The following is a 25,787-nucleotide window of genomic DNA, read 5'->3' as shown; positions in this document are numbered from 1 at the left end:
TATTGCAGCATATTTGCATAATGCAATATGGCATTTGATTCCTTACCTGCTGATTCTATGAATTTTGCTTAAGGACCCAAGTAAACTAAAATCTTTGAAAATGTCTGTATTTACTTTGTTTATCATGAGGATATGCATTAGTCCGTTTGTGAAGAGTTTTGTTTTCTTTACATTGAGTTGCCATCCATGCTGAAGCCCGTGGTCTGTGATCTTTATCAGCAAGTTCATAGATGAAACCACACTTAACTTACCAGCATCAATTCAGTGCTGACTTCTAGCAACCCTATAGGACAGTACTGCCCCTGTTTCTGAGTTTTTGAGTTCAGAGATGAACTTAGTAAATAGCAATAAATACTATTGAAAATAGTATATAAGAAAAGGAGTCTCTGATCATCTTCATTCATTGCTCCCTAAAAGATGGGTACATAAGTTATTAATATTAAAGTCATCTAATAGAAGCATTTAGCTAACGATTTATATTTATGTGACTTGGAGCACAAATAAGATTAATTAAAAGCATTTGATTTTGTTTCTGGCGCTCATAAATCTGTATCATTCTGGAATCATTCGTTCACATAGGCATATAATGGAGAATAGGGGAAAATGTATGTCTGCCTTTAAGGAACTTAAAGTTTCTAAAGACCATTCCCAAACTATCAATTTCAATGTCACTTAACCTATGCTGTGTAATAGAAGTATTTGTAAAGTAAAATCGAAAGGCACATGGAGAATACGAGTCTAAGCTGGCTTGGAGTCTGAAAGTAAGCTTCTCAGAGGAGATGGTTAAAATATCTAAGACCTACCACTACCCAGCATCCCTAGGCGAACTGCACACAGTATCAATAAGTGGGTTTGTGGTCCCTAATCCGCCCAGAGGCACAGTCCTGGCAGTCTGCTTCCGAAAGGTCCCCACCATCGAAGACACACTCAACAGTTCTACTCTGAAAAGCATGGACTCACCATGAGTCTGAATTGATTCAGCAGGAACTGGTTTACTGCCTCCTGGGTACTGTTGCCTCAGCTGAAACTCACAGACTGCTGACAGATGCAGAGGCTCAGTCACACAACTCATAGGGCCATGATTGGAAGATAGGCCAACAACTCAAAGATTCCACATGTTATTGCGTCTACATACTCCCTCTTGCACTTCGGGGAGCAGTACTATATATAGCGTGCCAGGGAATGAAACCAGGGTGAAGCCAGAGAGAAAGCAGGGAGAGGAGATCAGCTCCCAGCTTCTGAGACTCAAATGTTCAAGTTCAGATTCATTCACCTTTCTGAGACTCAACCTTCCCAGTTCTTCCCTCCCTTTTCTCACCACGTCAGAAAGCACTTCACACTCATCTAAACTTCCACATCGTTGAGATGTGTTTCCACTCAACTTCAGGCAGAGGTCACCTGACTGATCGTGTACTTACTAGTACATTTGCTCAACCTATTTTGAAGCCGTTACCCTGTCAGCTGGTGCATGTGGAAGCCTCCTCAGGAGAGATTCAAAATGCCATATTCAGTTCTTGAAAACGCGGGCAGAAAATATTCGTAGTGTGACTTCAAATACATTCCTAATCATATCAATTCAAAAAATAAGTAGACATTACAAAATTAATGCTGGAAAGAGGAGAGGAAACAGCTTTGATTTCTTGTTCATATGTAGGAATAAAATAAAAAGAGAAAGAAAAGCGCCCCCAAATTCTCTGCAGTTTTCTAGCTGCTTATCAGGCTTGTATGACCACGAAGATTCTTTAACAATCCAGCAACGTGGTGTTGGCCTTCTGGCCTTTGTCCTGAGCTGTGGTTCTGGAGGCAGGTGCTCCCCCGGAGGCTGCAGGCTCCGCTAAAAGCACTCGGTGTGCGCCAACCACTCCTGCTGCCATCAGAGAGGAACTTGGGTATGGAGGAAAGCACTGCTTATTATTTGGTTCCTGTGCAGTCCTGGCTGACTTCATATTATAATGCTGTTTAAAAGTGTTGTTTACTGGAACAAATGTATTCCATTTGGATTATGTCATGAATTCCATCTGGGATAAGGGGACTTTCAATAGCTTTTGTGTGGCACCTCTTTTCACCTCACTTGTCTGGTGGCACTGAGAATCCGTCCTCCGTGAAAATGGATCCATTTACAGTCAATAATAGGGTGGCTCGTATTTGTTTTTCTTCTTGGGAAAACGAAAACGCAACCCTTTTATCCTATTATACTGACCCACCAGCTTCAGATTATCTGATTTTCTGGCTTCTCATTTTCTCCTATATCTTAATGCTATTATTGACAAGAATTCTGTTGCTAATGGTTTTGGAAAATAATATGTATGCTTTCAACCACTACTCGTATTTTTATGGGTTGTCTGATTTAGCTGGGCTTTGATATTTGTTCCAAGTGCTGCTTTGTTGTGTATCAAATGTAAGAAGCCCTATTACACCTTTGTAGTTTTGTGGGGTTTCTTTTTAATGTTTTTAAATTTGCTACAAGAAAATGAGGTGGATATTTTAACTATTAGCCACAGTGTGTAAAACATTTTAATGTGCGCTTTTATTTTAACAAATATGTGTGAATATACATATGCGTGTACATGTGCACACACATAGATATAGAAATGAATGGCTTTAATTTTAAAAATATCTGCACATATTCTTATTTTAGAAAAAGTCTCAAATCTACTTTGAAAAACATGGTACTATAAAGAGTCTTCTGCAATACTACAAAAATTTATAGATTTGAATCTAAGACTGCATTTCAGGGTTATACATAAAATCATTTTTTTATTATGGACCAACATATCTATGTCTAGTGTGTTCCCCTTCACCCCAGTTGGTATATGTCACCCTCTGGCCAGTAATTTCCCTTCCTTCCTTTCCCACCCATGATAGCCATCAACTATCAACTATGTGTGAAACCCTGTTCGTGTCTTTTTTTGTTTTTACAAGGCCTCCACACAATGTCTGTCCTTTTGTGATTGCTTGGTTTCCTGTAGTATGATGTCCTCCGTGTGCATCCAGGCTATGCGGTGCTTCACATGTGCATTATTGCTCCTTCGTGCTGTATGAGGTTTTCTTGTGTGTGTGCACTAACGTTTTCTGACCCATTCTCTCATGAGAAGTATTTAGGGTATTTCTCTCTCTTTGCTCTCACGAATAGAGCTGTGATGAGCATGAGTCTGAAGTGTATGTGGGGTTTGCTTTCTGTATACTTGCCAGAAGTTGCATTCTGTTTCTTCGTTTGTTTTTTAAGTTTTGCTGTTAATATTGGGGTGAGGTGATGCCTCGTTGTTTTAATTTTCTTGACTGGCCTGTCTGTCAGGTTGTGCTACTGTACTGGCTTGTGTGTCGCAGTGATGCTGAAAGTTATGCCACTGGCACTTAAACTATCAGCAGGGTTACCCTTGGTGACCAGGTTTCAGCAGAACTTCCAGACTAAGAACAGACTAGGAAAGAGGATGAGCCTATCTACTTCTCAGGGAATAATGACTGAAAATCTTATGAATAGCAGAGAAACATAGATATAATGCCAGAAGATTAGCCACTCAGTTTGCAAGGCACGTAAAAGACACCTGGGAACCAGCTGTCTACTCAAGGTAGGATTGAACTTAATGAGGTGAGTGAAGTAAAGCTTTGGGGACCTTCATTTACTGATAGGGCGTGCCTGAAAGTGAGAGGACGCAGCTGTAACCATCTATTAATATGAGGAACATAGAACTAGTAAGTATGAATCTTCCTAGAAGTTGTCTAAAAGAACACATAAAGATTGATATCTTAGGCATTAGTGAACTGAAATGGATGGGTGTTGGCCAATTTGAGTCTTAAAATCATGTGGCTTACTATACCAGGAATGAAAAATTCAAGAGGGGTGACGTTTACATTCATTGTGAAAAAAAAATTTTTAAAGAGCTCTCGAAGTAAAATGCTGCCTATAAGGAGATAATATCTGTACTGTATAAGGAAATACATTTAATATAAGTAATGTTGCAATTTTAAAATGTATTTTTAAAAATAATTTTATTGGGGGCTCATACAACTTTTATCAAAATCCATCCATCCATCCATCCATTGTGTCAAGCACATTTGTACATATATTGCCATCATCGTTTTTCAAAGCATTTCTTTCTACTTGAGCCCTTTATATAAATTATTTACCAACCACTAAATCCAATGTTCAAGAAATTGAAGAATTCTACCAACTTCCTCAGTCTGATATTGATCAAACATACCTCAAGATGCATTCATAATTTTTGACAATTAGAATATAAAAGCTGGAAACAATAGCTGAAAATATGATGTTAGTCTTAGGAAGAACGCTGGAGATCATGTAATAAAATTTTGCAAGACCAATGACTTCATTGAAAATATTTTTTATTAAAAAAATTTATTGAACGTAAACCAAGGATGGGGAATGCCCAGCCTATGGGCCATTTAAGGCCCACAAGGTCATCAATACCAGCTAACGTCACATGCCTCACAGAAGAGAAGTGGTTCCAACCATCACACTAGTGGTGAAGTAATTTTAACCACTATGACTTGAGAATTATGCTACAAATATCCAAATGGCCTTTAGCAGAAAAATGATTCTCAACCATTGAATAGTGACTATGAACATGGACCTCACCTGGTGGAATATACTGAAATCAAATAGATCACATCAGTGGAAAAGACAAACTCAGTATAACAACAGGACCAAGGCCAATTGTGGAACAGACCATAAAGTATTGAAACTGAAGTTAAAAAAGTGGCCATCTACCTGGGAAACAACAAAGCCCGTGTGGAAGAAGTACACTAGCCTGTGTGATCATGAGGTGTCAATGTGATCAGGTATCAGGTATCAGAAGACCACAAACAAACAAACAAACAAACATATCAATGAGAACAAGATGGGAGTGGGGGTGGAGTGGAGACCCAATGCCCATCTGTAGACAATTGAACATCCCCTCACAGAAGGCTCACAAGGAATGGGCAAGCCAGCCAGGGGGCAGTATAGCACCGATGAAACTTATAACATTCATCTAGTTCTTTAATGCTTCCTCCCCCCGCCCCCCATTACTACCTTACAAATCTGGCTAGACTGGAGCATATACACTGGTACAGATAAGAGCTCTAGACACACAGAATCCAGGACAGAAAAATCCCTCAAGAACAATAATGGGAGTAGTAATGTCATGAGCGTAGGGGGATGGTAAGGGGGGAAAAGGGGGGAGTGGATCACAATGATCAGTGTATAAACCGCTCCCGCCCCCAGAGGGATGAACAACAGAAATGTGGATGAAGGGAGACACCAGTCAGTTTAAGAAATGACAATAATAATTTATAAATTATCAAGGGTTCATGAGGGAGGGAGGGAGGATGGGAAAGGGAGGGAAAAAATGAACTGATAGCAAGGGCTCAATTAGAAGGAAAATATTTTGAAAAGGATGGCAACATATGTACAAATGTGCTTGTTATAAAAGTTGTAAGAGCCTCCAATAAAATAATTTAAAAACAAATTGAAAAATAAAAAATTTTAAAGGAAAACAAATTGTTGAAGTTGAGGAAAATTAAAACAAGCCCACAAGACCCTACACCTTACCCTGAGCAAATCCTACTTGAATTTAGAAAACATTTCAAGGTCAGATTTGACATGTTGAACACCAGTGACAAAACCTGGCTGGCTATGGGATGATTTCAAGAGCACTGTATGCAGAGATAGCCACAAGGTCATTAGAAATATAAGAAAGAGGGAAAAGGCCAAGTGGACGTCCGACGAGACTCTGAAATTTGCTGTTGAATAGCTAAAGCAAAGGGGAGAACTGGCAAAGAAAGGGACTTGCACGGAACCTTTCAAAGGGTAACGTGTGAAAACAAAGTAAAGCATTATGTGGAATGTGCAGACATGTGGAGTCAGAGAGCCAAAAATAAAGAACATGCTCAGCATTTCTTGAGCTGGAAAAAAAAAAAACAAAAACTAAGGGGAAAAATCAAGTTGTGCTATTTAAGGATTTTATGGACAAAATATTGAATGATGCAGGAAATATTATCAAGAGAAGATAGAAAGAACACACAGAAAATGTACAAAAAGAACCGGCCATCTCAAGAGGCAGCACATGAGTCAGTACCGATGGTTTGAAGGCAGAATCCAAGCGCTGTACTGCGGCGTTAGGGAAAAATAAGCGCGGTAGAAGGCTCCAAGAGTTGACCGAATGCCAAGTACAGTGTTTCAAGAAGCCAGGGAAGACCTGGCAGCATTCACTAATCTATGCAAATATATATGGAAGAAAGCTCATTGGTCAGCTATATTTTTACCCATTTCAAAGAGTGGTGACCAAACAGAATCTGGAAATTGTTAAACAGTAACTTTAAAAAACAATAACATTAATATCACATACAAATAAAATTTCGCTGAAGGTAATTAAAAAACAGTTGTACATTGCATGTACAAGGAACGTCCAGAAATTTAACTCAGATTCAGAAGATAATGTTTAATAGCAGATGTCATTGCTGATGCCAGATGAATCTTAGCAGAAGTAGAGCCTCCTCAAAAGAAATGTACTTGTGTTTTATTGACTATGCAAAGGTAGTTGATTGTGTGGATTATAGCACACTACAGAGAACATTAAGAGTAATGGAAATTCCATAAGACTCTATTGTGTTCATGTGTACACTACGTCATTCAAAGAGAACAAAGGAATACTGCAGGTTAAAGTCAAGAATGTGTGGGTCTGGGTTGTACCCTCTCACCATACTTATTTAATCTGTACGCTGAGAAAGTAATCCAAGAAGCTGAATTACATGAAACGGAATGCCACACCTAGGTTGCAGGAAGGCTTATTAACAACCAGAGATGTAGATAACACCATTTGTTGGTTGAAAATGAGGAGGACTTGAAGCACGTGCTGATGAAGATCAAAGACTGCAGCCTTCAGTATGGATTGCAATTCAATGTAAAGAAAACCCAAACCTTCACAACTGGTCCAACAGACAGCATCATGACCAACGGAGGAAGATTGAAATTGTCAAGGATTTCATTTTACTTAGATCCGCAAACAGTGCTCGTGAAGCATCAGTCAAGAAAGTAAGTGATACATTCCGTTGGGCAACTCTACTGCACAAGACCTCGTGAAAATGATAAAGACCAAAGATGTCACTTTGCGACTCAGGTGCCCCTGACCCGAACCATGGTTTTTAATCTTTACAGTGGCTATTGTAAATGGTATTGTTTTCCTGATTTCTTTTTCAGACAGCATTTTTGATATAAAAGAATCCATCTGATTTTTATGTTGAATTTGTGTCCTGCCTCTGTATAGAATTTTTAAAAGAGTTCCAATAATTTTCTTTCGAGCCTTGGGGTCTTTCAGTGCATGATTCCTACCATCTGCTGATGGAGAGAGCTTTGACACATTGGAGGCCTTTCCGTTCACCTTCTTGACTAGCCATGGCTGTGGTTAAGAGTCCCTGCAGCGTAGGAGTGGTAGCAGAAGGCATTCTGGCCTCTAGTCCACCAGTCCTTGGGTGTCTACTTGTGCAAGGCATTATGTTGGGCATAGAAGTATTATGATGAATAAAATGGACATCATCTCTGACGTCATGGCATTCGTCTTACATTAATGATGAACATTCCTGGAGAACTGCTGCTGTTCTTTGTTATTTTCTAAGAGTAGCTCTTTTGCTCTGGGAAATATGTAAGATATATTCTTAAACATTTCCTGCAGATGTTCCATATTTCTTCCGCAAAAATCATACATTTCTTGGACATGAACAAAGTGGGTAACTTTCTTTAAGCCCTTGATATTTTATATAAAAATGCCTTCTGGTTGACTTGTAAACTTCCAAATTGCAGATTTGTAGGGAGTGATTTTTCAACCACAAGGAATTTTTTTCCTGTATTCTTTTTTTTTAAAGATCATTTTCTTGGGGGCTCTTATAATAATCCATACATCAATTGTATCAAGCATATTTGTGCGTGTTGCCATCATTATTTTATAAACATTTACTTTCTATTTGACCCCTTAGTATCAACTCATTTTTCACCCTCCCTCTCACCCTTATGACCCCTTGATAAATTATAAATTATTTTTTTCATATCTTACACCGACCACTGTCTCCCTTCCCCCTTGTCAACCACCAGGATTTAAAATCACAGTTCACAGGGCCTTCAGGCCGTGATCTGAAATTTTGGTATGCAGAAAACCAACCCTCTGTGAATGCTGAAAAGGCTTTTTCTGAGCTCATTCCTCACAGACGCTTATTCATTAGAACTAGAGATAACTGAGGAATTTGGATTTTTAAAAAATCATTGTATTGGGGCTCATACAACTCTTTTTTTTAACATTTTATTAGAGACTCATACAACTCATCACAATCCATACATACATCAATTGAGTAAAGCACCCTTATACATTCGTTGCCCTCATCATTCTCAAAATTTGCCTTCCACTTGGGTTCCTGGAATCAGCTCATTTTCCTTTTGTCCCTCCCTCTCGATCCCCACTCCCCCCTCCCTCATGAACCCTTAATAATTTATAAATTATTTTTTATCTTATCTTACACTGCCCGGCGTCTCCCTTCACCCACTTTCCTGTTGCCCATCCCTCAGAGAGGAGGTTATATGTAGATCCCCGAGATCGGTTCCCCCTTTCCACCCCGCCTTCCCTCCCAATATCGCCACTGTCACCGTTGGTCCTGAGGGGTCCATTTGTCCTAGATTCCCTGTGTTTCCAGATCCCAACTGTACTGCTGTGCATCCTCTGATCTAACCAGGTTTGCAAGGTAGAATTGGGATCATGATAGCTGGAGGAGAAGAAGCATTTAAGAACTTGAGGAAGGTTGTGCGTTTCATTATTGCTACACTGAACCCTGAGTGACTCATCCCCTCCCCATAACCCCTCTGTAAGGGATGCCCAGTTGTCTACAGATGGGCATTGGGTTCCCATCATGCACTCCCCTCATTCACGATGATTTGATTCCCCCCCCCCCCGCCTTTGTTGTTTGAAACCTGGTCCCTTCGGCCCTTCATGATCACACATGTGGGTGTGCTGCTTCCATGTGAGCTTTGTTGCTTTGGGGCAAGATGGCTGCTTGTTTACTTTCAAGCCTTTATGTCCCCAGATGCTATATCTCTCAATAGCCAGGCACCATCAGCCTTCTTCACCATACTTTCTTATGCACACATTCGTCTTCAGCGTTTATGTGGGGAAGGTGATCACACAATGACGGTTTTTGTTCTTTGGTGTCTGCTACCTGATCTCTTCAACACCTCGTGTTCACTTAGGCTTGTGTGCTTCTTCTCTGTGGGCTTTGTTGCTTCTGAGCTAGATGGGCACTTATTTGCCTTCAAGCCTTTAAGACCCCAGATGCTTTATCTTTTTGATAGCTGGGCACCATCAGCTTTCTTCACCACATTTGCTTATGCACACATCTGTCTTCAGCGATCATGTCAGGAAGATTGGTATCGTGGAATGACCGTTTAGCTGAGCAAGGTGCTATTGTATTGAGGGAGTGAGCATGAGGAGGCCCAATGTCCATCTGCTACCCTACTATTGAACCTATAAATATATGCACATAGGTCTATTTCCCCCATAAACTTAAATATATTTACATATGTACATGTTTGTATTTAGGCTTCTATGTATGCCCTGTGCCTACTACTCCTTTCCTTTATTTCCTTACACTTTCCTCCCATCCTACTACCATGTTCAGCATTCATTCTGGTTTCAATAATTAATCTCAGTTACCTTGCCCTTGGTCACTCCCTACCAGTCCTCTCATCCCCTCCCTCCACTGGTTTTGAACCACTCGTTGTTCCCTTGTCCCTGGGCTGGTCAACACCTTCTCCCTTCCCCTACCTCCCACGCTCTCATGTCCCTCTGGGACCTTTGGTCCCATTGTTTTCTTCTCACATTGTTTGTCCAGCCTATCTTTTCTAGGTGGACCTGCAGTTATAGTAATGTGTGCATAAAAATGCCGATGGCTTTGACAGCACCAAAGTGGGGAATTTGGATTTTTTTAACAACACAAGGGCTCCTAGCTTACAGTACTCTGAGAGAGCCATGGATGGACTTCAGGTGCATCTGTTTAGCTCTTAGACTGTGCTACATGTATTTTTTTTCCAAGGAGAGAGTCTATAATTGTGTGCAAACTATGATATTGATATTGGGAACAGCAGAATAAAAGGAGAAGAGAATAATAGTCAAATTAGGCATATTAGCAGCAGCAGGTTCCACAGTTAAAGGTCTAATAATGGGAGGGGAAGTGTAGTTATGACTATTCAGGTAGTAAAGTAATTTGAGTAGTCTCCACTAAACAATTGTTTTTGCTAAAAATTCCAAAGATGTATGGATATACTGGCCAACTGGTATTCATTTTGTGTGATTATGGAAGGATTATCAATTTGAGAAATACCATTAAAAAGAGGGACAAATATTAGGAAGTTTGATCATAACCCTGTTATCATAAAAATCCTAAATTGTGCTCAAAGTCCCCTATAAAGTAGACCAACAGAATTGTTTATAGCATTTAAATTATTTGTTTTTACTCAGCACTATTGGTTCTTGCTCATATGCTACCTATAAAAATGATGGAATGTGGACTATTTATTTTTGGCACAGTGACTGTGTATTCTTTTGATCTTCTGTTGATGCTTCCTGCATCATCCAGTAGTTTGCCTACAGAGTCCACTATTATAAGATTATATAGAGAAGAAAAAGCTCAATGATCTAGTTAATATTTATATGAACTCCCCACTTGCCAGATGATACTAATGAAGGTTTTCCTCTTAAGTGGAAGTTTATTTTTTTTCTCTAAAGTATTATTAGGATTTTGGATAAAGTAATATTCCCCCAATCAAAGACCTCATCCTATATTAGTATCATTGTAATGACCATTATTTAGCTATTTTATAACAATGATGATTGTTGTTGTTAGGTGCCGCTGTAGCATCAGATCTGAGTGACAGTGGCCTTATATGCAACAGAACTAAAGACAGCGCAGTCCTGCAATCCTCACCATGGTTCTTAAGTGTGAACGCACCGTTGCAGCCACTGTGTCGGTCCATCTCCTTGAAGGCCTTCCTCTCGCTTGCTGCCTCTCTACTTCAGCAAGCATGATGTCCTTCTCCAGGGACTGGTCTCTCCTGACAGTATGTCCAAAGTACATGAGAGGAAGTTTCACCATTCTTGCCTCTAAAGAGAATCTTGGCTGTACTTCTTCCAACACAGATCAGCTTGTTCTTTTAGCAGTCCTTAGCACTTTCAATTTTCTTCATCTGCACCATACACCAAATGCGTCAATTCTTCTAATGATGAAACTACCATTATTTAAGGTCATATTTAGTTCTATCAGGTATAACCCCATGGATAGGCTTGATGCAGACTCATAATGACCTTTTAGGGCAAAGTAGAATGGCTTCTTCAGTTCTATGGGTTCAACTTTGTTTGAATTGTCCTTTCACAGAATTGACAACACAGAATGTTTGCACCCACACCAATATAAGAACCCGCACCAACATATACCTCTCGGAAGAAGATTGAGTTAATAATGATATACAATAAAAACTATTAAGCCATAGTTCTCTACCATAATACATAAGAATTTCTACTTTGGGGCAATGATCATTAGATTTAGGTCATAAATCTAATCACATATGTTACATATATGACATATTTTCAGATATATGATGCATCTATCCAAAATCATAGGTATCCATCTATCCTCTTTCATTATTAAGTTACAAGATATCATTTAATTGGAATGCATTTTTCAATATTGTTATTCCTAAGATATAAGATGTTTCTAAATCCAGACCTTGAAGATAAAACTTCTTTTTTTAAAAACATTTTATTTGAGATTCATACAACTCTTATTGCAATCCATACATATACATACATCAATTGTATAAAGTACATCTGTACATTCTTTTCCCTAATCATTTTCAAAGCATTTGCTCTCCACTTAAGCCCTTTGCATCAAGCCCTCTTTTCCCCCCACCCTCCCTGCTCCCCCCTCCCTCATGAGCCCTTGATAATTTATAAATTATTATTTTGTCATATCTTGCCCTATCTGGCGTCTCCCTTCACCTCCTTTTCTGTTGTCCATCCCCCAGGGAGGAGGTCACACGTGGATCCTTGTAATTGGTTTCCCCTTCCAACCCACTCAACCTCTACTCTCCCAGTATCGCCCCTCATACCCCTTGCCCTGAAGGGATCATTCACCCTGGATTCCCTGTGCCTCCAGCTCCTATCTGCACCAGTGTACAACCTCTGCTCTATCCAGACTTGCAAGGTAGACTTCGCATCATGGTAGTGGAGTGGGGGGGTTGGGGAAGGGAGGAAGAAGCATTTAGGAACTGGAGGAAAGCTGTATTCTTCATCGGTGCTACATCGCACCCTGACTGACTCATCTCCTTCTCTAGACCCCTCTGTGAGGGGATCTCCAGTGGCCGACAAATGGGCTTTGGGTCTCCACTCTGCACTTCCCCCTTCATTCACTATGGTAAGATTTAAAAAAATTTTTATGATGATGCCATATACCTGATCCCTTCGACACCTCATGATCGCACAGGCTGGTGTGCTTCTTCCACGGATAAAACTTCTTTTTGTATAATCTTTAAACCCTATATAGCTTTAAATAAGTAATACTCTTAGGGTACAGTGTTTAAACCAGCAGTTCTCAACCTGTGGGTTGCTACCCCTTTGGGGGTTGAACGACCCTTTCCCAGTTAACAGTAGCAAAAGTACAGTTATGAAGTAGCAACAAAAATAATTTTATGGTTGGGGGGGTCACCATGACATGAGGAACTGTATTAAAGGGCCACAGCATTAGGAAGGTTGAGAACCACTGGTTTAAACTCTTCTTGGGGCAATTTTTAACTTATTATATAGGCATTCAAAATGCTTTCAGTTTAGAGTTGAACTACATAAAGATTTCTTGGATATGTTTAATTTCAGGTCAAATTATGGAAGAAAATTAGGAAGGGTTCTTAAAATCTTTGAAAACTCAGTTTATAAATATTTTAGGTCCCCAAAGATATACATGTATGAAAAAATATAACTATATGTATATATATATTTAAATTTAGTGTTCCTTATTTACTGGAAAAAGTATTTTTTTAAAAATCAAACAGGTCAAATGGGAATCAGGCAACAGTTAAAAATGAAGCACAGTGAGTTTATTACTCCTTTCTTCTTTTGGAACATAATTTTTCTGACAAAATTAGTTATTATATAATAATTATATGCATTTCTTCCCTGCCAGACCTATGAAAGAATGATAAACATGAATGGTGTTATTTGGGCTGGTAACCCTAAGGTCCAGAGTTCAAAACTACCAGCTGTTCCATAGGGAAAAGCAAGGTCTTCTATTCCAGGATACATTCTCTGACTCTCACAGGAGCAATTCTTCCCTGTCCTATATGGTCACCATTAGGCAGTTTTGACTTGGAGGCAGTGAGTTTTTTTTATTTTCATTTAGAGACAGATTTTTATACATGTGGATATAGCATGAATTTAGAGATGCAGTGAAAGTTTTCGTAGGTACTTATGATTTTTTTAAAACTTTTTTATCTTTAAGTAAGAGGGATGACGTCCACAGTTGAAGAGATCACAGAGCCTTCATTTGCTATCTAGGAAAATGCCATGCAACTTTCGATCGTAAATGAGTGATCATATTATACGGCTGCAAGTTTTGATACTAACATATCAAAGTTTAATTGAAGTGAAATTCATTGCCTGTAAAATTGTTAAATTTCTGAAATCTCCCTTCTAAATCCATGTGATCAAGGTAATCTTTTTTCCCATGGAACTGCCAAACCCCAGACCCAACCCACCGTCATCTCATGGTGACCCTCCAGGACAGTGGAACTGCTCCGTAGGATTTCCAAGGCGAGAAGTCACTTTGAGTCAGAGTAGAGTCAGGGCCAGTGAGTCAGCTTTGTCGACACCGACTGCACATCTTTTACCCACAGAGCAGCTGGTAGGTTCAAACCAGTGGCTTTTCCATTAGCGTCTGAGCACTCTTGCATTAGGCACCCCATTGTTCATAATTTCCAAGTAGTGCTCTTAGCATTTTGACTCTAGAGTCATTTTATGCTTAATTTATACAGTTAACAATTCTTTCTGTTTATAATTAGGCCCAAGGATATTTCTTAAATATATTTTAAGAAATAGCATTTGGACATGAAGAATTTTCTTTGAACATCTAATATTAAAGCTGCCATTTGGTGGTGTCAATCTAAAATGGAAGTAAAATATATAGTGAGGAAATATTATTGTTGATACCCTTACTAATATGATTTTGCTTTTTTTATGTTAGGCAACAGTCAAGCTTTGCAATTCTGATTAGGGCTCTTCCTGTGCAAACAATAGCTAGCACAACTATTTAAATATACCTTATTTTAAATTAACCTCATGAATTATATAGTCTAGATCTAATAGTTACTTTAATTTCCCCTTTTTAATGCTATAGAAGCAATATGTGTGTGTGTGCAGATATATATATATATCTGCACACACACACACAATATTTTTAAGGTCTTGAAGACCTGTACTCTTTATCTACTTGTTTTCCCTTTTAATTTAAATTTCAGGCTTGTAGAAGTGCTACAAGCATGTAAAGGTTCTGACATGTCCTTTGCATTCAGGTTTCCCAAGCGTTGGTTAAAAAGTAAGGGTGTTGTGTGGGATTCCAGCTCTTCCAGATGAAATATGCTTCCACAGGTCTCTGCCACCAGTGGAAAGCTGCGAATAAGTACTCCCAATAATACTCTTGATTAGTCCATTAGTTAGGGCACCTTTATTTGTCTTCAAAACTCATAAAACCGCTTAAAAGGTACACAATTTACATCGCACGGCGATGCCAACACTGCTGTTTTGATATGGTGTGACCCAAAGAGCAGAGAATTCATGGAAGAAAGGATAAAGTAATGGAAACACCATCTTCAAAACTTGATATATATCTAGTTAGAGCATATGAAGAGAAACAATAGCTTCACATTTGATATATTTGTCTAATAATAATTTCTATTATTTTGTAGCAATTATTTTTACTTATACTCAAAGAACTATATAGATACAGCCGCTGCCCTTAGACAAACAAAAAGAGGAAGGGCCTTGCCAAGATGAATTGACAGACACAGTGGCAATGGGATCAAACATAAGAGCAATTGTGATGGCGCGTCAGGCCCAGGCGGTGTTGCTTAATGTTGTGCCAAGAACTCAATGAGTTGCACCCAACTATATGGTACCTAACAGCAAAATAATCATACACATTCACCCACAGAGGGAGGTTTCAAAAACTTTGTTAGAAATGGAATGAAAATATACTATTGTTTTTTTCATGAATCTTTTGAAGTCACTGTAACACACACACACACTCACTTATTACAAGAATTTTTTCTTATAAGCTCCAGTGTATATTTCCAGAAACAAAGATATCCTCTTACATAAGTGCCATACAGTTGTCTAAACCAGGAAATAAACGATCTAAGAATAACAGAATTGGATTGTAAACTTTATCCTTACTATGCCAAATTATTCTAATCGTGTCTAATAGCTGACCATCAGGAGCCTTGGTGGCGTAGTGGGGTATGCAGTGGGCTGTGAACCTTGATGCTGGCAGTGCAAAACCACAAGTGCTCCACTAGGAACAGAAGAGATTTCTGCTCCCGTAAAGATTTCCCATCTCAGAAGACAAGGGACAATTTTGTCTACCTTGTCCTGTAGGGTCGCCATGAGTCTGAAGTGACTTGATGGCAGTGAATGTAGTTTTTGAGTTTTATAGCTGACCATGTATTGATATCATGCCTTTGTAGACTTCTTTAGACTTGAACATTGCCTCAGCTTTGCATGTCTTCCCCTGACACCTTTATAGAGCGCAGGCTAGTCGATTGTCCCTTCATTTAGGTTTGTCTGATGCTTCCATGTGATTAGACTCAAGTTATGCTAGATTTTCAGATAATGGAATTGTTCAAAATGGGATTCTACAACAAATTATAGATTCTTGTTTGTAACTCTGAGAAGAAATCTATCTACTTATCATATTTGCATCAAACAGAGTACTCATCTCCTCTTCCCAGAAGAAAAGACTCTCCAAAGAGATTTTATATAGATTTCCTTAGGAAGAAACTTGATCGATGGGTGTGACAGTTGCTAAGAGAATCTGTAGGGCATCCAACTGTGTTGGTCTTGTCTTTCCAGCCACTCCTGAGCGCCCAAGGAAGGGAAGAGCCCTCCCTCTCTCATTCCATGAACTACAGTTCTTAGCACAGCTCACCAAGTCCCTTTTGAAGCTGGAAAATGATGTTCGAGAACTGTTTGAGGACATGTTTTATTCACTCAAGATGCCCAGGAATGCTTCAGGTAATATGCTCTTAAAAAAAAAAAATTAAATCTATCATTTCTCCCAGGTTTTCCTTCCTGCCACTTTGAGTCTATACCATTACTTTTTAAAAATAACAAGATAGAATTATTAAATAAACATTAAGTATAATGCACACCGTGGAGTACATTTTCATCCTTTACATATGGTAACTTCTATATTTCAAATTGACATCTTAAATCAAATCTGGTTAATTGTCTATTGCTGAAATCACATTCAGATCACACATTATAGTATGTATTCTATTGAAACAAGACATTTAATCCTCATCTTCAAATGGGAAGTTTAGAACTAGATTGTTTTTTGCTTTATTTTCCTTCAGAATTAAACTCTTCATATTTTGATAATGTTACATATTGCTGTGAGAATTAAATGAGTCAATGTATGTAAACTATTGAAATAATGTCTTATTATCAATCCTTAATAAATGTGTGTTGTTATAGTAGTAGTTATAATTATATAATATATTGTTTTAGAATTTTCGATCTTAAAGTATTTATTTTTAAATCTTTAAAAAAATTTTTAAAGATAGCTTTGCTGTATCTGTTGAAATAATGCTCTTCTAACATAAAGGTAAAAAGCAAATGCATAATGATTATGATACGTTTTTGGTTTCCATATCTATATTTATGCAGATTTGCATCCTAAGAGAAAAAAATGTACTGAGTTTTCTGTTCTACATGGTACCGTTGCCCATGGTCCCATACAAATAAATATGGGAAGCAAGTGAATAGCAATCTACCTGAAAATGTCAGCCCCCAACCTTGGTTTCTTTTTTTCAAGGTTTAATTCAATATTTATTTAATCATTCAGATAATGCAATGAGATATTGCTCAGAGATTGTTGCGCTGGGGCAAGCTCTTCTTGAAAACATCTAACAGTCTTATTGACATCTAACCCGTATAGGATAAAATTCAGTGGTTTCAATAGTTTTAAAAGAGCTTTACCATCCTCGCCACCATTACTCTTGGAACATGTTCTTCATTCTTGTACTCAGTACTCCAGTGCTGTCTGATCCAAGACTGCTCATGTCGTGGTCAGTGCTCAGAGGGAATTCACTGTAGCGGAATCTGCACGAGAACTTTGCAAATGGAATTTGGGACTTTCACTGGCGTCCATTGCCTTCTGCAAACCACGTGCTCGTAATTTAAGCCCTAATACAATTTTCCCCTCCAATCTGGGATATTTTTTATTATTTGCAATTCTTGTAGCACACAAGCTGGTGTGCTTCCTCTATGTGGATTTATCCACTTGGATGGCTGCTTGTTTTGAAGACAAGCTCAGATAGTACTCTTTCTGATAGCTGAGCACCATCTGATTTCTTCAGCACACTTGGCTGTAACATGTCTCTCTTCAGTGATTTTTTTAATGGGAGCAAGTATTGAGTAGGGCTGCATCATAAGAACTAGTCGTCCTTAGATTAGAGCTAGAACTAAATGTGAACTCAAAATCCATTCATTTATCTCCAATATGCCCCCTATCTATTGTAGATACATCATTACCCTTTTACTGCAACCCTTAATTTCATAAGGGATTCTTTTTTTTAGTTTAATCTGTTCACCCTTGTGATTATTTATAATGTCTGTACCATTAACCTTAGAAATGTTACAGTTAGAATTTGTTTTACATAATCTATGGCTTACTATTTCTGTGTTCCATGTTAGGTTTCAATAGCACTATAATAGTTTAAGACATATAGTTTTTGCATATTTGGAGATAGTTGAAGAAAAATATCGGTGAATTTTAGATGATGTACACTGGCAAACTAATATAAACATAAGGCTTAATAAACCCATCCCCAAACGTCCTATTGCAGCCTTACAGCCAGAGCAGAACTTACAGGACAGAGCAACCTTACAGGACAGAGCAGAACTGCTGAGAATGTTTCTAAGTCTACAAATATATATGAAAGCAGACTGGTACATCATTCTCCAACCACTGACCTTTGGATAACAGTCAACCACCTTAACCATGGTGACACCTGGGCTCCTATAAGATGCTAAGAATAGGAAAAGAATAAGAATGTGACTTTAGTTAGAAGACACTGTGGGTCCCAAATGGTCTTCTAAACGGAGGTGAATGGGCCCAAACGAGATGTGACTAAGAAATGACATACCATTTGAATTGACGTGTTGGTGCCACAATGGTTGACATTTGATATGGGGACTCATCCTCAGGTCAGACTGAACTTGGCATTCTTCATCATTATCTTTAGTTGAACTAAGGTGTGGATCAAGAAGCAGAATAACCCCCCAAACGTCGAGGGCCCTCTACCTTCTGGCCCCACGGAAGGCAGTAGTCAAGAAATAAATATGATAGAAAGAAAGAAATCAATATGCTGCATTAGGCAAAGCTATTGAAAAAAACCTCTTTAAAGTATAAAAATGCAAAGATGGCACTTTGAGGACCAAGGTACTTCAGCAAACAGTATTTTTAATCACCCATGTACGTGGGAAAGCTGAACAGTAAAATACAAAAAAATATGGTGTTCAGTTATATCACAGACTGCCAGAAGAATGACCAAATATATCCTGGGAAAAATACAGCCATAATACTCTTTAGAAGGAACGATGAGGGGACCTCATCTTAAATGCCCTGGACATATTACGAGGATAGATCTGTTCCTGGAAAACAAACTTCATGTGGAGGTCAGCAAAAGAGATGGACACGCTCAAGGAGACAGACTGACACAGTGGCTGCAGTATTGGCCCAAACACAGCCATGACCGTGAGAACTGCACAGAAAGGGTTCGTTCTGTTGAACATGGACTTGCTGTGAGTTAGGACCTGTGCAGAGGCATGTAAAGACAGTCACTGCCACACATTTTGGAATTGTCTCTTTTGGCTGTTGTTCAGCCCTTGAGGAAATCAGATAAATTCTGAGATTTTAGCCTTCTCGGTATAGCATCGATTGGGAACTAGAATTGTGTTGGAGAGGTATTATAAAGATATAAAGCTGAAAAGGTCAGCAGAAAGCACAGATTTGACATGTTGATTTCAGGGGAGAAAATACCTGATTCTGAAGCTGTTATTATCATATCAGTGTGGAGGATAAATGCAACTTCAATATTGCTTTGGTAATTGTGTACTTAATGAAGATCCTTGTTGATTATTGTGCATACTATGTAGATGGAGTTGTGAAAGGTTGATATAGGAAATATCTGAGTACTAGAATATCACACGGTGATATGTGTATTCTTTATTGTGTGTACTCTTTATTCCTTAGACATTTAATGGCATACAACTTTATGTAAATGGATTCACCAGAACAATGATCCTAAGGAAAATTACCAAAAAAATTTTTTTTTCAGTGTAGTGACATTCATTCAATTCTTATCTAAGCATGGAGTTCTTAAAATCAGGATGGAAAATTTTCTTGAAAAGAATGAATAGATTAAATGTATCATAAATAAACAATTGGGTTTTCCTGACCTTTAATGTTCTGCTTTGGAATCTCATAAGAGATAGGAAAGAAAAAACAAGGAGAGAGAGAGAATCAAGCCATTTGGATTTCTGTGTATTTCTTTTGATTGGAGCATATTTTGCTAATAAAGATCTTGGAAAGAGTTGCCTTCTATGTCTACATAACCCAAACAATCTGATTAAAAGGTTTTTGTGGGTTTTTTCCCCCCCATTGTCCAGATGTTTAAAAAATATCCAGGTGTTTAACATTGCATAGAGGAAATATCCAGATGATTAACTGAATATTTTACCTTTTTTCTTTGATGGTTACTACTATATTGTAGTTAACCAGCCTGGCTGTTCTCTTAGTAATTTGAATATGGAGCAATAGAATTTGTAGAAATATTTTCTGAGGAAAAAAGCCACTCGGTCATTCTGTGTATTTGCTTTTCTTGGACATGACTTGATGGTTTTCTATTTTTGTCATTTCGGGAAATGATAGGTTGTTTTTTGACTGTTAGGGTGCGTGCCTTATTTCTTTTGGGTGATTCTCTCTGGTGGATTGGCCAAAGGTTTGATGGATGGCGTCTTTCGAATGCTTCTTCAGAATGCAGTGGTTCTTCGGGCAGTTCCTCAATTTCTCCAAAGGTGGCATCTGAGATTTATCTAAACCAGGAGGTTTCTTGGCCCGCTTTCTCTTTTTTTTCGCCCCAGCTAGGACAAAGAGCAATGGCTGCTTCAATTGGATGTAAGAAGAACACTTAGGGTTTGTCTCAGAAGAATCAAAGATTTCAGATCTTCTGAAAGGTTGTTTGTACTCTTAGGGGGTCCTACGAGGGGTCAGATGGCTTCTAAGCGGCTTGCAGGCAGACGGTGAGGGATTGTATGAGGGAGGCGTATGCAGTTAAGGTAAAGAGGCTCCTAGGGTTTGTAAAGCTCATTACACTAGGACGTCGAGCTGTGTCTTGGGCAGAGAGGTCGAAGGCTTCCACATTGGAAATTTGCAAGGTGACCACCTGGGCCTCTCTTCATAGTTGTTCTTAGTATTATCTCTTGGATGTAGTCTCTTGTACAGATTCCGCTTTTGGCGGGAGGTTACTTAGGAGCCAGAAAAGAAGAGTGAGGAAAAGAGAGACGTGTAGTTTCCTCTTAGAGCTGCCAACAGGCACGTTGCTTTGTAGTGCGCACAATGAGAACCTATGAAGACCCATTTGGGTGTGAAAGTGGCTGTCACAGGGAAGTGCTGCCAACCTCGACTCTATGAAAGAAAGCAGCAGGGTAAAATGAACCACAGAGAACTCTGTGGGGGAAAGCCATTCGGCAGCTGGCGTTCTCCTGACCCTCTGTACTCTTCTGGGCTTCTTAATCATGTCCTGCGCTTAAAAAAATGAATGGTGAGTGCCTGTGGAAACTATCATTTAAAGCCTAAAATGAGCTACTTCATCTGTACAATACTAATAAGCGTATAGCATTCTTTAATATATTTGTACATGTGTAAAATAATTTTCCAAATGTTTACAGAGCTTGTAGAAGTCTACAGCACTGAATTTTTTAATTCCCCATGTGGCATTCCCAACATATAACCCTTTGAAGCATGAGTTACCTTCCTAATCTGGATTCACTGTTACTTTTTAGTTCTACCTAAGAATGTTCTCTTTTGCTTTGTGAAAATTTAAATTTCAAACTCATTTTAAAATTTGGAAGGGGTAGACATTTTAAAGATGATCTAATTGCTGATCATTCATTTTCTATCTTCCTGTGGAATTTCTCTCCAATAAGAGAAATGTTGGAAACTTTATTATTATTTTTGTCTAACTCCTCTTGAAAATAAGCAGATGGCTTATATAAACAGCTCAGTACATTACTTGGAGTGAATAAACAAAGTATTTGGGCGTGAAATGATAAATCTAAGATAATTAACTTGTTTCATAAAACTCCAGCTACACAATGGCCGATACTTATTTCTAGAAACAGATCAAAGCATATGTTTCAAACTCGTTCCCCACCCCACCCCCACCCCCAGGAAATACTGTGTAAATTAGCAAGTTTTATGAGATACTTTCAGGAAAGTAAACATATTACAAACCCAAGTGTTTCTCCTTCATGTCATTAACAACTTAATCTTTCCTTAAAAATGTTTGCTTTTGAAAAGCAGCAAAATTTTTGACCAAAACATAGGCAGGTGTGATGACAACTTAAGTGCACTGCAATGGCGTAGTTTCCTTTCCCGTAGTCAACCTGTTCCGAATATAGCCCATGCTAAAATAACACAAAATGTCATTGTACACTGTAGCCTTTCCTCTTTTTGAGTGAACTATTTAGAAAGCGTCAATCTTTCTAACAGATGAATAGTATTTCATTAGATGATGTACCATAATTTAACCAGCTCCTCATGGGTGGACATTTAGAGGTGTTGTGTTTTTTTTTCTCTACTCATTAGCTGTCATAAATAGTGATGCAGTAAATTTCCCTGAAATATGCCTTATAAGATGTCATATAAGTAGAGATGACTCAACAGAATGTGGGGATTTTGGAATAGTACAATCAGTATCACATGCAAGTAAAATTTTGTTGAAGATCATCTAAGAACAGTTGCAGCAGTACATCAACAGGAAGCTTCCAGAAATTTAAGCCTGATTCAGACTAGGAGACGGCATGAAGGATACCTTTGACTAGAAGCAGAGAATACTAGAAGGATGTTTACTTGTATTTTATTGACCACGTAAAGACGTTCAATTCTATGGATCCTAACCAACGATGGACAATGTTGAGAAGAATGGGAAAGAATGGGAGATCCTGAACATTTCATTGTGCTAATTCAGAACCTATGCATGGACCAAGATGCAGTCATCGTGCATGGTTTTAAATCCCCACCCTTATTCAGTCTGCATGTTCAGCAAATAGTTTGAGAAGCTGGAATATATGAAGAAGACCACAGCCTTGGGATTAGAAGGTCGATTAACCTCCTGCAATATGCAGGTGATACCACCTTGCCTGCTATGCAGGTGATACCACCTTGATGATGAAACCAAAGACTTAGCTTTCAAAAATAGACAACTCTTGATAAATGGATAAAATATTGAAGTCAGGGGTTTCATTTTGTTTCCAATCAGTGAATATGGAAGCAGTAGTCATGAGATCAAACACATTGGGCAAATCTGCCGCACAGTACCTCTTTCGAGTGGTAAGCAGCAGGGATGTCATTTTGAAGACTAAGGAAGGGGTGCCTGACCTCACGACGTGACATTTTCCGGCACCTCACGTGACTGCAAAAGGTGGACCCTGACTAAGGAAGACTGAAAAAGAATCGATGCATTTGAGTGATGTTGCTGTCGAAGAATACTGACGGTTCTGTGGACTGACAAAGGAACAAACACATCTGTCTGGCAAGTCGTACAGCCAGAATGCTCCTTAGAAGCCAGGATGGTGAGATTTCGTCGAACGTAAATTGAAGATGTTATCAGGACAGACTAGTCCCTGGAAAAATACATTATGCGTGGTAAACTAGAGAACCAGCCAAAAAGAGGAAGACTTCAACGAGAGGAACTGACCTACTAGCTGCCACAGTGGGCTCGAGCGTAACTATGACGCGGCTGGTGAAGGACTGAGTAGTGTTTATTTTGTTGCCCATAAACACGATATGAGTGCGCACCAATGAGATGGTGTCTATAACGATGGCATCTATTATATGTGTGAAATGTATCTCGAGGGTATATTTCTGAAGTGAAATTGACATGTAAAAATATGTAAACCTTTTAAAGAGATGGTTAAGTCAGTTTCTCATTTCTATTTGTTACTGTTAACAATATTTGCTAAGCAGAATTGTTTTTATGACTTTTGCATTTGGAGTCCTGAAAAAACTCCCCTGCAGAGAACTTTTGGGAAATATTGAATATTCTTGTAGGCTTAACGTTTCACAGTAATTCTTTAAAATTCTACAAAATAATTCTTTTGTTTAAAATCTTTGATTAAAGTAAGTAAATAAATAAATTCTTTGATTAATCTGAAATTAATTTCAGTGTTAGAATTAATCCATATTTATAACATCTTTTTAAAGACAATACAATTCAAGCCATAGAAATAATATTTGTTTGAGCCTAAAACCTTTCTTTGCATTTTAATATATTTTCAGAAAAGGAGTAGGATTTGAAAACTGAAGGCCCTGGGCTCTAGGGGTCCATGAATGAACTTTATAAGAAGGCCTGGGAATTCCCACTAATGTGTGTATGTGTGTGTCAGAGGGTCAGAGTGTGTGCGTTTGCAGGAAGTGTTTTTCTCACTTTGATCAAGTTCTCCTAAGTGTCCCAAGTCCAAAATGATTAAGATACAGTACAGTTGAGGAAAACTCATCTTTGGAATCGACAACCTCATAACATCTCTCAACAGTGTATTGCTATGCTTACCAAATAGAACGCTCACCTCTTTATGTGCAAGCATGCTGAGACTAACCGCAAAGTTCAAATAAAATATTTTTATTTCTGTGAGGTGTACTCATTTAGTCAACATTCACGAACAAGTCCCTAGAACTACATTTCTGAAAAAAATAAATGAAACAAAACAAAGCAACATACTCTAATCTATTTTATAAGCTTTATCATAAGATTCAGTAAATTTTTGAAATTTATTGTGTCTACTGCAAAGTAGAAATTAATGCTTAAAATTCCTTGCAAGGTGAAAAAGCCAAAGGAAAATTAGCCCATGTAATAGAATTCATTCTCATATACCTATTTCTAAGGGACAAAATTAAGGCGAATGTTAAATCATTGACATCAAGGGAGCTATCCTTAACAGACTCTGTAGCTAAAAGAGGCAAGGTTTCTTTTTTGGATTTTTGAATTTAGTTTTGGAGTATTTATTATAATTTTTGTCAATTTGTTCTACCCCCACCCCTTGTAAAGAGTTTCTTAGTTCTAAAGTCAGAGAGAATGAAAATGTTGGCACAAAGGCATGTAGGGAACTGTGGATTGTTCCTTATCTGTTCCAACATTCATATCTTTCAAATGAATATTTGATACATGTTTTTGGATGTATGTATATTTATGAATGCTATAGCTAGAAGTTTTAATTTTAGCATGTGTCTGTTCATCACTTCTAGGATGGTCTCAATTGTATTTGTTTGTGTTTTTTTTTCTTTTTTAGGCAATTTGGAAACATCTAGTAAAGAAGTAGAAACAGGGAAGCATAAAGCAAATGAAGTCATTATTCCTTCAGAACAATCACTACCAGTAAAAGAGGTATAGGAGGTTTTTTTCTTTCAATTTTTCTTATATTCTGTGAATTGTACTATATCATTGTATTGAACATTTCTGCAGATTCATAATAAATGAAAATGTCTTATGCTTTACTCTATATCACTGTAAAAATAATTCACGGTTGGAAATTAGATTCTAAATTTTGACAAAAATCCAACTGCCCTTTATCCAGTCATCATCAGAGAAGAAATTTGAGTAGCAAAAGCCTTCTTCTTCATCGTCTTATTAATTTACTCTTTGATTTTCCACATTTTGAAATGAGAATTTAGATGGACCGAGATTTTCTAAGGAGATTTGATGGCATAGTGGGTGTTATAATTGCATATAAAATATCCATGAAGGCAATTGTCACTGCACACGAAAAATAGTCAATGAAATCATGGAAATTAATGGCCATTTTACCACAACATTAGCATTCCCTTAAATGTATGAACGAATAAGCAACTAATTATTATGACTAGAAATGTCCTGATGTGAAGAGCAAAATCCAAGCTCTTGTTGTTGTTTTTAGTTTTCATGGAGGTAGATTCTTTCTCACATCTCTATTACAAATGTGTCACACAGGAAATAGTTGTATACCCTAAGGATATCAAGTAGTAGTTCTAATGTTTAACTTAGAAGAGATAAGATGACCGAGTGGATCCAATTGTTGATTAATTTTATGCAAATATAAAAGAAGAGATGTGTTTTCAGGTTAAAGATCTGAATAAACTTTAGAAAGTTCATCGACAACTTCACACCAACCATAATGAGAGTAAGAGCCAGGTTTTCTGGTAATGGAGTCATAGAATCACAGAATTCTAGC

The 25,787-nt window shown here is 38.1% G+C and overlaps 1 protein-coding gene across 1 annotated transcript in view; it reads left to right on the top strand.

Moving 5' to 3' along the window:
- KIAA0825 (KIAA0825 ortholog) overlaps positions 1 to 25,787 on the top strand; it is a 498,599-nt gene that overhangs the window by 103,366 nt on the left and 369,446 nt on the right. Inside the window, exons 5-6 of the mRNA XM_075541286.1 lie at positions 16,149 to 16,310; positions 24,870 to 24,964. Of these exons, the coding sequence (XP_075397401.1) occupies positions 16,149 to 16,310; positions 24,870 to 24,964 (257 nt within the window). The remainder of the gene's footprint in view (positions 1 to 16,148; positions 16,311 to 24,869; positions 24,965 to 25,787) is intronic.

This window comes from Tenrec ecaudatus, chromosome 2 (genome assembly GCF_050624435.1).
Source record: "Tenrec ecaudatus isolate mTenEca1 chromosome 2, mTenEca1.hap1, whole genome shotgun sequence".
In the NCBI taxonomy this organism is placed as follows: domain Eukaryota; kingdom Metazoa; phylum Chordata; class Mammalia; order Afrosoricida; family Tenrecidae; genus Tenrec; species Tenrec ecaudatus.
This window is presented reverse-complemented; position numbering and strand designations above follow the sequence as displayed.